The sequence below is a fragment of the Rhynchophorus ferrugineus genome, unplaced genomic scaffold (assembly GCF_030347505.1).
Source record: "Rhynchophorus ferrugineus isolate W39M unplaced genomic scaffold, kcgeb_rfMv2 rfM2, whole genome shotgun sequence".
Lineage (NCBI taxonomy): Eukaryota > Metazoa > Arthropoda > Insecta > Coleoptera > Curculionidae > Rhynchophorus > Rhynchophorus ferrugineus.
Window position 1 is genome coordinate 82,194,865 of NW_027472581.1, and position 13,167 is coordinate 82,208,031.

The 13,167-nt window shown below is 30.0% G+C and overlaps 2 protein-coding genes across 3 annotated transcripts in view; both read left to right on the forward strand.

Moving 5' to 3' along the window:
• The window catches only part of LOC143191474 (uncharacterized), a 125,514-nt gene extending 121,775 nt beyond the window's left edge, over positions 1–3,739 (forward strand). Inside the window, exon 3 of the mRNA XM_076396618.1 lies at positions 3,338–3,739. Coding sequence (XP_076252733.1) covers positions 3,338–3,652 — 315 coding nt within the window. The 3' untranslated portion in view covers positions 3,653–3,739. The remainder of the gene's footprint in view (positions 1–3,337) is intronic.
• Positions 3,740–6,820: 3,081 nt separating this feature from the next.
• Positions 6,821–12,768, forward strand: LOC143191887 (uncharacterized). Of its 2 annotated transcripts, none has more exons than XM_076397328.1 (2): positions 6,821–6,849; positions 12,357–12,768. In XM_076397328.1, the coding sequence occupies exons 1-2, from the start codon at positions 6,838–6,840 to the stop codon at positions 12,678–12,680; spliced, it is 336 nt and encodes a 111-aa protein (XP_076253443.1). In that variant the 5' UTR covers positions 6,821–6,837; the 3' UTR covers positions 12,681–12,768. The 2 variants fall into 2 exon arrangements, with proteins under 2 accessions (XP_076253443.1, XP_076253444.1); XM_076397329.1 differs by lacking the exon at positions 6,821–6,849 and adding an exon at positions 11,166–11,192.
• The last annotated feature ends 399 nt before the right edge of the window (positions 12,769–13,167 follow it).

Below are 13,167 nucleotides of genomic sequence, written 5' to 3' on the forward strand. Positions count from 1 at the left end.
CAAGTTTTACCGTTCCATCGTATTATGGCAACACTATATCAATATTTGGATTTGCCGGCTTGGTGGCGCAGTGGTAAAGGCGATGGGACGGTCCTCCTACTGTTACGATGGCCGCGGGTTCGAATCCTGCTGTGGCATGGTCGTAAATTTATGTTTGTTATTGTTTAAAACTTGTAAATGTTCTAGGCACGAGTGTAAAATCCGACAAGGAAAATTATCTCAGTCACGACAGTAACCAGGCTGGGTAAGGTCTTCTGGGATGATTTCTAAAGTTGGTCACTCGCCAGGCGGTAGGCTTAATGCTGAGGACCGTGATTCGGAGACCACGTTAAACTTTAGACCCAATCCAGATAAACCCATATTTGGTAAAAGGAGACTTTAAAATATATTTTAAAAAAATATTTGGATTTGTACTATTTTAAAAATAATCAAAAAAAAATGGCTCGTTTTTTCAAACACGGACATTGGGAAAAATATTGTATAACTTTTGTACGATATCAGCATATATGTAGATTTTCTATTTTTTTAATTTCTGATTATTAGCAAGTTTTCAACAGCGTCAACGATTTTAAGACTCCACACTTCATCAGTCTACAACTGTTTTTTCTTTTATTAACTCATTTAACATTAAAACAAATCTAGTACAAAATGTATAGTAAAAATATTGTTCGTTTTTCTTTTATTTCACTTAAATTACCTAAAATTCAGCCACCTAGGCCCAATATATACCCCCCTGCTCATTGAGATAGTCAGTTGTATTAGTTTGTAACATGAAATTTCTTTAATGGTTCATGATAATTTGTAGTTTGTGAAAATATATTACCATAAAAATAACAAGGAAATAAATAATTAATATACGATTAGGAATAAAAAAAAATAAAAAATAGAATAAGAAAGATCAACAAGAAATAACGCTACATAGCTATATTATGAATTATAACATATTGTTAAATATTACACTACTGTCGCAGCAATGTATTAGAATGATAATAGTTTATGAAATACAATAAACACTGCTATAAACATTTTTCGACATTAGAATTAAATTAAACATTATTGGGGTGCATGAGACGCTTCTAGATAATATGGTAATTAATTGGCATATGGCAATTTAGAAAATAAAACATTAATACATACCTTTATTACGTGGTTATTGACAATAATTATTATAATAATAACAATAATACATATGCATACGTTGAATTCGCAGTTTTTCAATCAAATGTATCAACAACAATAAAAAGCTTTATGAAAATTGTTGAAACAGAACGGTATCCAAGCAACCGTGTTGACAGGCTTACAAGGCTGAAAAATGATACGAAAAAATAACGGTTAGAATAAGTAATTTTTAAATCTCGCTCGGAAAACAAAATCGCCTGGTTTCGTCGTTATATTGTCGGTCTAATAGAATAAATGGAGAGTGCATATGTTAAGAAGAATAAAAAGATCGATCAAAAACTAAATTAAATTACGACAGTCGCCGAATTAAACTGTGGAGCGATGCTGAGAAAAAATCTTTGTTAAACCACCTCCTAAAGACTAAAATCGGTATATAAGGTGGTACGTCCCGTTCAGTTTTTAAGAAAGCATTCGAGTACTAATCAATAACAACATGAAAGTTCTGGTAAGTAAAAACGAGTCTAATGGTAAATTAATATTCTTTATTATGACGCCTGCGATGTTGCGATTTGTCGATTAACATTTTCATAACAAACCTCACAAAAAATTGTGAAGTGTGTTTTGTTGAAACATTGTGTGTTTCAGAAATTTTTCCTCGAAATTATGTTAAAACACTTATATCAAGTGAATAACGTGAACAATTTAAAGTTCCTTAAAACTTTACTAGACAGTTTTTTGTTAATTTTTTTGTTCTGTTACATAGTCTGGTATATAATTTCTTCCATCGATTAATTTTTTGTTCAATTAACTTCGATGCAGTCAAATAATTTCTTTTGTTTCTTCGTAATCTAAATTGTGTTTCCATTTATTTATCATCCTCTTATGTTATTCAAAATTGTTCAGTTCATATTTAACAACTGCCATTAAGTTAATACAGTCAATCATCAACAAGCTCTCACAATTTATAATTTGAATATATTTTCAGTGCTTATGTTCTTCCTAATAAATATTGCTTAGATATGGTTCTAGTATTAATAGTTTTCTTGATTTTTTTCTTTTTACGTCGGATCTGGAACAATTTATCCAAAGTCATTTATTTCTAGTGTTAAATAATCAACATTCTGTTTTTGTCTTCTTTTTGAAGTTTATTACTTTCTTTCTAAATTTCTAAGTTCCTTTCAGTAATATAATAAAATATTTTTTGTTTTATATGAATTTATTTAGGACGTGGTTTTAAATACATATCTATTTGCTAATGGCTAAGAATTGAACAAATGTCATGAATAATATGCTGTTATCTTAAATTCATCCATTCTTATTGTTGGAGTACTTCTGAATATAATTTATCACCAATAAGCTTAATTGTTTGTTGTTTCTCAATATGTCTAGCATACAATGAATTCTTTAGCTCTAAGTGTGGACATCAAACTTGGAAGAGTTAAAGGAAATGTTCAGGTTCCAAATGTTTCAAACTTGTTCAGATTCATAACGACTTATACCTTACTGTTGAGGTATATACCAAGATATTTGTCAATATCAATCATTATGGTATTGTTAGTGATCAACTTTTAGTCCTTAGTTTATGTTCTTCTTAGTTCTTTGATTACTGTTATATTGAACGATATTTCCATTATCTATGGAAATTAGCATTTTGAGTAGTTGTTTATTGATTGTTAAATAATCCTTGGAGTATCGCCAATGAATCTAATCGTTTGTTTCTGAGCGAATTTTGGATTCAGTAGGTTCTTTAGCACTAAATATAAACCTCAACCCATTTTTAGAAATGAGTTGTTCAAGAGCAGAACGATCTGTTGAGTCTTACTGTTGAGGTAGATACTAACAGATTTTCCAATATCAATAGCGATGGTGTTGCTATTGATCAGCTTTCAGTTTCCATCCCCTCTTCGTTTACTATATTATTGAATTATATTTCCGTTATCCATGGACATGTTGAAGAGTTCATACATTGTTAGAGTTCATCATCAATGAATCTAATGGCTCGTTTCTCAAGGGATCTCAGATTCAATGGGTTCTTTAGCACTAAATGTAGAGATCCAAACCAATCTCCAAACTTGTTCAACAGCAGTACAATCTATTCCTTATTGTTCAAGTAGATATACTTGATATACAACCATATTTACCAATATCAATCGTGATGGTGTTGTTGGTGATCCACTTTTAGGATTCTGAACATTTAAAGACGAATTCCAATTTTCAGATCGCTGTAGCAGCCGTCCTGGCTTTGGCCGCTGTTGCCGAATGCGGCGGTCATGGAGGACATGGTGGTGGTGGCGGCGGTGGATTCGGAGGCGGTGCCGGTGGCGGTGGCGGTTTCGGTGGCGGTTCTCTGGCCACCCCAATTGAGTATGCTGGACCAGTGGTTTCCGGAGTATTCGGCGCTCCACAGAACCCAGGTTACCAATTCGTACCAGTCCCAGACCACGGATTCGACCGTTACGTATTCCATCATCCCAACCCTGCCGGTGTCAGCGTACACAAAGGAGAAGGTTCCAGCTTCAGCCACCACCATTAAAGCCAAATGAGAAATCCACAATCAAATAAACTTTAGTTGTATATATGTGATGATCTTAGGGAATAAATATGTTAAGTTACCCAAAAATATCGTCTGTTTCTCTCCTAGATCCATACCAGACAATTCCTAAAGTTTCAAACCCTCAGATTTGGATGAATTTTATTCTAATCTGAAAACCGATTTTATAGAAATGAATATTTTTAATAAACTTTCGTTTACTGTATTGAATCAACATATTACTATGTTCAAAATAAGCCAGATGTTATTTATTGAGGTTCTGTTCAGCTTTTCAAAATCATTCGAGTACTAATCAATAACAACATGAAAGTTCTGGTAATTAAAAAGGTGTCTAATGGTTATAGCTAGTTAATATTCACTGTTATGGCGTCTACGATACTGCAATTGATGGATTCTGTGTTTTAAAAAAGTTTCCTCAAAATTTAAAGTTAACCTAGTTAATTTAAAGTTTAAGTTATCTCAAAAATATTGTCTATTTCTATCCTAGATCCATATCTAGCAATTCCTCAACCCTCAGATTTGAGTGAATTTAATTCAAACCTGAAAACTTACCGATATATAATTAAATATTTTTGATAAACTTGCGTTTACTGTATTTAATTAGCATAGTACTATGTCTAAAATAAAGCAGATCTGTTTATTTTGTAAATAACTGTTCTTTCGTTGATTTTCGTAAGCATTTTGATAAGTAAATCAGAAATTATAAACAATTTTCGATTTTTTTAAATGTTTATTTTATATTATCATCAGAATGTGGTCATTTTTTATTGCTTATGTCCTGTAATGCTTCTGAATATTAATAAAATGTATTTTAATAAAAACTGATATACAATATGAAATAAATTATCTTGATTATTTTTGAATTCTGATGATTTATTTAAGATTTTATTTCATATGAACTACTTTTTTCAAAGACATTATTTTATTCTCAATTAAAAAAAACCTTTGTGTATTTCATATATGTTCCTCATATTCATGTTTTTGTCTCATACACATCTTGCCTGAGTATCATTGCAAGTACAACGGTACCATATAAAAAAACTAATTCTACAAGTTAAGATTGTGCTAAATATATTTAATATAAAATATAATTTAAGAAATATATTATATATATATATATATATATATATATATATATATATATATATAAGGTGGTACGTCCCGTTCAGTTTTTAAGAAATCAGTCGAGTATCAATAAACAACATAAAGTTATTAGTAAATAAAATCGTGTTTCTTTTCTTCAAATTCTAAACTGTGTTTCCATTTGTTCGTTTAAAATAAATAATACTTCTATTATTACTCTGCTCTATTTTCCTATCTGTCAAGGTTGCTCAAAATTGTAAAATAATGAAATTAATATAAACAACCATCAACAAGCTTCATTATGTATTAATAATTTGAATCTATTTTTACAGCTTATTTTCGTTTTCTTAATGTAGATTATTGTAAGAAAATATTGTTTATATGTGGTTCTAGTTTTAAGAATAATTATAATTAAGAATTGATTGACATTTGAATCTATTGTAAGTTCCTTTTTCTGATGTGAAACAATTTAACCAAGGTTTTTTCTTTTTGCCTTTCATTATTCATTTTTCTGTTCATTTCTTCTTTCTATATTTCTAAGTTTCCTTGACTGATCGACTTGTTTCCATGTTATTTTGATAGAAATTATTTTAAATTAATTTATCTGAATCTCAGGTTTAAATCAAATATGACTTTGTTAGTGATAATTACAAAACATCGAACAAATGTTAACCAAACCAACTCGCAGTCAGGATATTATTTATTGCCTAACGGCTTTGTTCCATGAATATTACTGATGAATATTTTTCTTGAATCCATCTTTTCTTAAAGAATAATTGAAGTATTGCCAATAATTTTACTAGCTCGTTTCTCAATGAATCTAATAAACTTTAGTTGTAAATCTGTGATGATCTTAGAGAATAAATATGTTAAGTTAAGCGAAAAATATTGTGTATTGCTATCCTATAACCATACCTGACAATAACATACTACTAGGGTCAAAATAAGACATATGTTGTTTTATAGATAGCTGCTCCTTTGTTGATATTCCTAATGATTTTGATAAGCAAATTAGAAATTTTAGAGTTTATGCTCTCTAATATTTTTGAATATATAGCATTCTAACATTTTAAGAAAGCAATAAAAAAGAATTTGTCTTGATTGCTAAGGAATCCTGATGATATATTGAAGATTTTAATTCATATGATATTATTTAATAATCCTAGACATCTTATTCTCAATTAAAAATGTTTAGGAAATACATATTGATGTATTTATAAAACGCTCGTCTTTCTTAAATATTGATGCAAGTAAAAACAGAACAATATATATATATATATATATATATATATATATATATATATATATATATATATATATATATATATATATATATATATATATATATATATATTAATGTTATAAGTTAATATTCTACTAAGCATATCTATATCTATAAGATGCAATTTAAAAAATATATATACTATATGTAATACATGCAACCCTGAAATTCTACTATTCTGAAATTAACTGGCTTAAATTAATTTTTAAATATGTTTGATGGCTTACAATAAATTAGTAATAAAATGTCAATAATAATAATGAATTTAGTGAATTTAGTGTTTTATAAATGTAACAAAATAACAAAACGAAGATTAATATATTTGTTGGAACATATTATTGATAATGACAACTTATAATATTAATAATAATAATACTATTAAATATACATACGTTGAATTTGTTGTTTTTCAGTCAAATATATCATGAACCAAAAACTTTATGAAAATTATTGAAACAGAACGGTTCCAAACAACCGTGTTGACAGGCTTACAAAAGCTGAAAAAAAATTAAAAAATAGCGGTTAGAATAGGTAATTTTTAAATTTCGCTCAGAAAACAAAATCGCCACCTTTCGTCGTTATATTGTCTATCGGATAAAAGAAATGGAGACTGCATATGTTAAGAAGAATAAAAAGATCGATCAAAAACTGAATCAAATTACAACAGTCGACGAATTAAACTGTGGAACTATGCTGAGAAAAAATCTTTGTTAAACCACCTCCTAAAGACTCAAAACGGTATATAAGGTGGTACGTCCCGTTCAGTTTTTAAGAAATCACTCGAGTACCAATCAATAACAACATGAAAGTTCTGGTAAGTAAAACGTGTCTAAAGGTAAATTAATATTCTTTATTATGGCGTCTGCGATACTGTAATATATCGATTAACATTTCGATGTTGCACCTCACAATTTCAAAAGGGAATCAAATTAGTAAATTTATTAATTAAACTAAATTGATATTATGAGTTAATTGGCTTCTCATCTTTTACATTCAAAGTTTTTAAAACTTTACTATCAGTATTTTCTTAGTCAGTATTTTATGATAATTTCTTTCTTCCAGAAGACAGTTTGATATATCTTTTCGATGCAATCAAATAATGTCTTTCCTTTCCTCAAATTCTAAACTGTCTTTAGATTTGTTTATTTTCATTTTAATTATTGTCCTTAGTAATATCCATATCGTTCTTTTAAATCTTTCAAAATAGATTATTTCATATTTAACAATTGTAATTAAGTTAATACAGCCAACCATTGTTTTGTGCATTCGTCATTTGAATCCATTTTCACTGCTTATTTTCTTCTTAATAAATATTTCTTAGAAGTGGTTCTAGTTTTAACAGTTACTGGAATATTGTAGAACAATTTTGGATATCCTTATTAGGTCTGATGTCAAACAATTTATCCAAAGCCATTCGTCTCCATTTTTCAATATTCAATTTTCTGTTATTTATCTTATTTTTGAAGTAGTCAATGATAATGTTTTATTTTCTTTATTTATGTTAAAGTTATTTTAAATTAATTTTTTTGGGTCTTGATTTTAAATTAAGTATATTTTTGTTAATGTTGATTACTAAAAATAAATTAAATTCTGTCCAAACCCATTCACATTAAAAATATTATCCCTTGTTTGTGGCTCTGTTTTATGAATAGTATGATAAATATTTTCTTAAATTCATCCATTGTTAAAGAATGGTTGGTGTACTTTTGGATTTAACGCATCACCATTGAGTTTAATTGCTCATTTCAAAATGGATCTCGGATTCATTTGCTCCTTTAGCCACCATACACTTTTTAGAAACGCGCTGTATATGAAAAGGTTCCTACTATTAATATTCCTGCCCTTGACGTCGATATTAACATATTTACCAATTTCAATCATGATGGTGTTACTAGTGATCAGCTTTTAATATATCTCTCTTCTCAGTTTACTATAATACTGAATTATATTTCAATTATCCATGGAAATTAGCATTTTGAACAATTAATTAAATATCCTGAATTAATATCCTTTATTATGGCGTCTGCGATACGACAATATATCGATTAACATTTCCATAGCAAACCTCACAGTTCCTCTGATTTGAAAAATTTTCCTCAAAATCCAGTTAAAATGCTGTTATATCAAGTGAATCTAATAAACAAATGAGATTTATTTATGTTGTGACTCAGTAAGCTTTGCATCCTTTAAATTCAAGGTTCTTCATAACTCTACTAGACAGTTTTTTGTACCAATTTATTTGTTCCGTTAGGCAGTCTGGTATATATTTTTGTTTCGTTCTTCATATTCTGTTCAGGGCGTCTGAGATACTGAAATTTATCGATAAATATTTCCATAGCGAACCTCATAATTCCTGAATTTTAAAATATTTTCCTGAAGATCGAGTTAAAATACAACAGTGTATCAAAATAGTCAAATAAACAAGTGATTTTTATTTATGGTATGGCTCAGTAAGCCTCTCGTCCTTTCAATTCAAAGTTCTTTAAAACAGCACTAGTTAGTTTTTTGTACTAATTTCTTTGTTCCAGAAGACAATTTGGTTTATGTTTTCGATGTAGCCAAATAATTTCTTTATTTTCTTCAAATTCGAAACCGTGTTTACACATATAACAATTGTTATTAAGTTAAAACATTGAACCATTAACAAGCTCTCTGCAACATAATTTGAATCTATTTTTACTGCTTATTTTCTTCTTAATAAATATTACTTAGAACCAGTTTTAGTTTTAATAGTTTTAATTGCTGCAATGTTGAATCATCACTAAGTAAAATCATCTAGAACAATTCTAGGTTTCCTTTTTATGTCTCATGTGAAACTGTTGATCCAAAGCCTTTTCTTTCTGCTTTTCAATATTCAATTTTCTCTTATTTATCTTAGTTTTGAAATAGTCGATGATAATGCTTTATTTTCTTTATTTGGATTAAACTTACTTTACATTAATTTTTGTGTGTGTTTTGATTACCAAAACTAGAATAAATGCTGTCAAAATAGTATCGCTTGTTTGTGGCTCTGTTTTATGAATAGTATGATAAATATTTTTCTTAAATTCATCCATTGCTAAAGAATGGTTGGTGTAGTTCTGGATTTAACGCATCACCATTGAGTTTAATTCCTCATTTCAAAATGGTTCTCGGATTCATTTGGAAAGAAAGCACTAAATGTAGGCACCATACAATTTTTAGAGATGCGCTGTATATGGAAATATTATTTTTAATTTTTTCCAAATTCGTTCAAAAACGGAACGATCTATCCCAGGCTGTTGACGTAGATACTCACATATTCACCAATACCAATCATGATGGTGTTGTTAGTGATCAGCTTTTAAGTTTGTCTCTCTTCTTCGTTTACTATAATATTGAATTATATTTCCATTATCCACGGAAATTACCATTTTGAACAGTTAATTAAATTACGACACTCGCCGAATTAAACTGTGCAACGATACCGAGAAACAACATTTGTTAAACCACCTCCAAAAAACTAAAATCGGTATATAAGGTAGTACGTCCCGTTTAGCTTTTAAGAAATCACTCGAGTACCAATAAACAACAACATGAAAGTCCTGGTAAGTAAAAACGTGTCTAATAGCAAATTAATATCCTTTATTATGGCGTCTGCGATACGACAATATATCGATTAACATTTCCATAGCGAACCTCATAGTTTCTGTGATTTCAGAAATTTTCCTCAAAATCCAGTTAAAATGCTGTTATATCAAGTGAATCTAATAAACAAATGAGTTTTATTTATGTTGTGACTCAGTAAGCTTTGCATCCTTTAAATTCAAGGTTCTTTATAGCTCTACTAGACAGTTTTTTGTACCAATTTCTTTATTCCGTTAGGCAGTCTGGTATATATTTTCGTTTCGTTCTTCATATTCTGTTCAGGGGTCTGAGATACTGAAATTTATCGATAAATATTTCCATAGCGAACCTAATAATTCCTGAATTTTAGAATATTTTCCTGAAGATCGAGTTAAAATACAACAGTGTATCAAAATAGTCAAATAAACAAGTGATTTTTATTTATGGTATGGCTCAGTAAGCCTCTCGTCCTTTCAATTCAAAGTTCTTTAAAACAGCACTAGTTAGTTTTTTGTACTAATTTCTTTGTTCCAGAAGACAATTTGGTTTATGTTTTCAATGTAGCCAAATAATTTCTTTATATTCTTCAAATTCGAAACTGTGTTTACACATATAACAATTGTTATTAAGTTAAAACATTGAACCATTAACAAGCCCTCTGCAACATAATTTGAATCTATTTTTACTGCTTATTTTCTTCTTAATAAATATTACTTAGAACCGGTTTTAGTTTTAATAGTTTTAATTGCTGCAATGTTGAATCATCACTAAGTAAAATCATCTAGAACAATTCTAGGTTTCCTTTTTATGTCTCATGTGAAACTGTTGATCCAAAGCCTTTTCTTTCTGCTTTTCAATATTCAATTTTCTCTTATTTATCTTAGTTTTGAAATAGTCGATGATAATGCTTTATTTTCTTTATTTGGATTAAACTTACTTTACATTAATTTTTGTGTGTGTTTTGATTACCAAAACTAGAATAAATGCTGTCAAAATAGTATCGCTTGTTTGTGGCTCTGTTTTATGAATAGTATGATAAATATTTTTCTTAAATTCATCCATTGCTAAAGAATGGTTGGTGTAGTTCTGGATTTAACGCATCACCATTGAGTTTAATTTCTCATTTCAAAATGGTTCTCGGATTCATTTGGAAAGAAAGCACTAAATGTAGGCACCATACAATTTTTAGAGATGCGCTGTATATGGAAATATTATTTTTAATTTTTTCCAAATTCGTTCAAAAACGGAACGATCTATCCCAGGCTGTTGACGTAGATACTCACATATTCACCAATACCAATCATGATGGTGTTGTTAGTGATCAGCTTTTAAGTTTGTCTCTCTTCTTCGTTTACTATAATATTGAATTATATTTCCATTATCCACGGAAATTACCATTTTGAACAGTTAATTAAATTACGACACTCGCCGAATTAAACTGTGCAACGATACCGAGAAACAATCTTTGTTAAACCACCTCCAAAAAACTAAAATCGGTATATAAGGTAGTACGTCCCGTTTAGCTTTTAAGAAATCACTCGAGTACCAATAAACAACAACATGAAAGTCCTGGTAAGTAAAAACGTGTCTAATGGCAAATTAATATCCTTTATTATGGCGTCTGCGATACGACAATATATCGATTAACATTTCCATAGCGAACTTCATAGTTTCTGTGATTTCCTCAAAATCGAGCTAAAATGCTTTTATATCAAGTGAATCTAATAAATAAATAAGTTTCTTTAACACTCTACTAGACAGCTTTTTGTACTAATTTCTTTATTCCGTTAGACAGTCTGGTATATATTTTCGTTTCATTCTTTATTTTCTGTTCATGGTTCCTTTTTCTGTTCGGTTTCTGTTCCAGGTTGTAGTTTCTGTCCATGCAAACAAATAATTTATTCAAATTCTAAACCGTGCTTCCATTTGTTCATTTATTATGACTCGGCTCTATTTTCTTTTCTATTAATGTTGCTTCAAACCTGATAATTATATATTTAACAATTTTAATTAACTTAATGCAAAGGCTCTTTGTATTGATAATTTGAATCTGTTTTGATTGGTTATTTTCTTCTTCTCCTTGTAGATTATTTTAAGTAAATATTGTTTGTTATGTTATTTTAAAGCGTTTTCACTGCTACAATATTGAATCATCACAATCACACTCAAATAGAACAACTGATTTGAAACAAATTACCCAAAGCCTATTCTTTGTGCTTTTCAGTATTCAGTTTTCTGTTAACTAACTTCTTTTGAAACGTACTTTATTTCTAGATGTCTAGGATTCGTTTTCTAATCTATGTATGTCCATGTTTCAGTTTCCTTATTTTGATTGAACTTATTTTAAATGAATTTATTTGGGTCTTAGTTTCAAATTGAACAAAGATTGAACAAGTGGCTTTCGCAGTTCTCCGTGAAAATTATCAATGAATTTAATTTCCCTTTTCTCAATTGAGCCAGGATTCAGTGGGTTTTTAAGTATTAAATGTATTTTACCAAACAATTCTAAAAAGTCTTTTTTCATATTTCCCAAACTTGTTCAAGAGCAGAATGATTCATGATGTACTGCTGTTGAGGTAGAGACAAATATATTTACCAATATAAGTCGTGATGGTGTCGTTAGTGATCAGATTTTTAGGTTGCCTCTCTTCTTAGTTTATGATTGTATTGAAATGTTGTTATATTATCGACAGGAAAAAAGATTTTGAATATTTAAAAACGAATTATATTTTTCAGATCGCTGTAGCAGCCGTTCTGGCTTTGGCCGCTGTTGCCGAATGCGGCGGTCATGGAGGACACGGTGGTGGCGGCGGTGGATTCGGTGGTGGATTCGGAGGTGGTGCCGGTGGCGGTGGCGGTTTCGGTGGTGGCGCTCTGGACACCCCAATTGAGTACGCTGGACCAGTGGTTTCCGGAGTATTCGGCGCTCCACAGAACCCAGGTTACCAATACGTACCTGTCCCAGACCACGGATTCGACCGTTACGTATTCCACCATCCCAACTCTGCCCACGTCAGCGTACACAAAGGTGAAGGTTCCAGCTTCAGCCACCACCATTAAAGCCAAATGAGAAATCCACAATGAGATAAACTTTAGTTGTAAATATGTGATGATCTTAGGAAATAAATATGTTAAGTTAAGACAAAAATATTGTCTATTTCCATCCTACAACCATACCTGATAATTCCTCTCGATTCAAGCCGTCAGATTTGAGTGAATTTAATACTAATCTGAAAACTGATTTTACAGGAATGAATATTTTTAATAAACTTTCTTTTGCTGTTTAACAAAACTATATAAGGAATGTCGCGTTGTACCACTTTACTTGAAATATAGCACGGAGCATCAACAATGGCACGCAACACCTTATTTTGGAACTGTTAAATGATGGATATATTAGATTTGCTAACGGTACCCCATAGTTGGATTCCATATGACCAAATAGGCTTGATTATAGACTCATACAGCAACACCTTGTTATCTAATGATAACTTGGATTTGCGCCCGATGAGCCAATAAATTTGATATAATTTCAGACGAAGTTGTT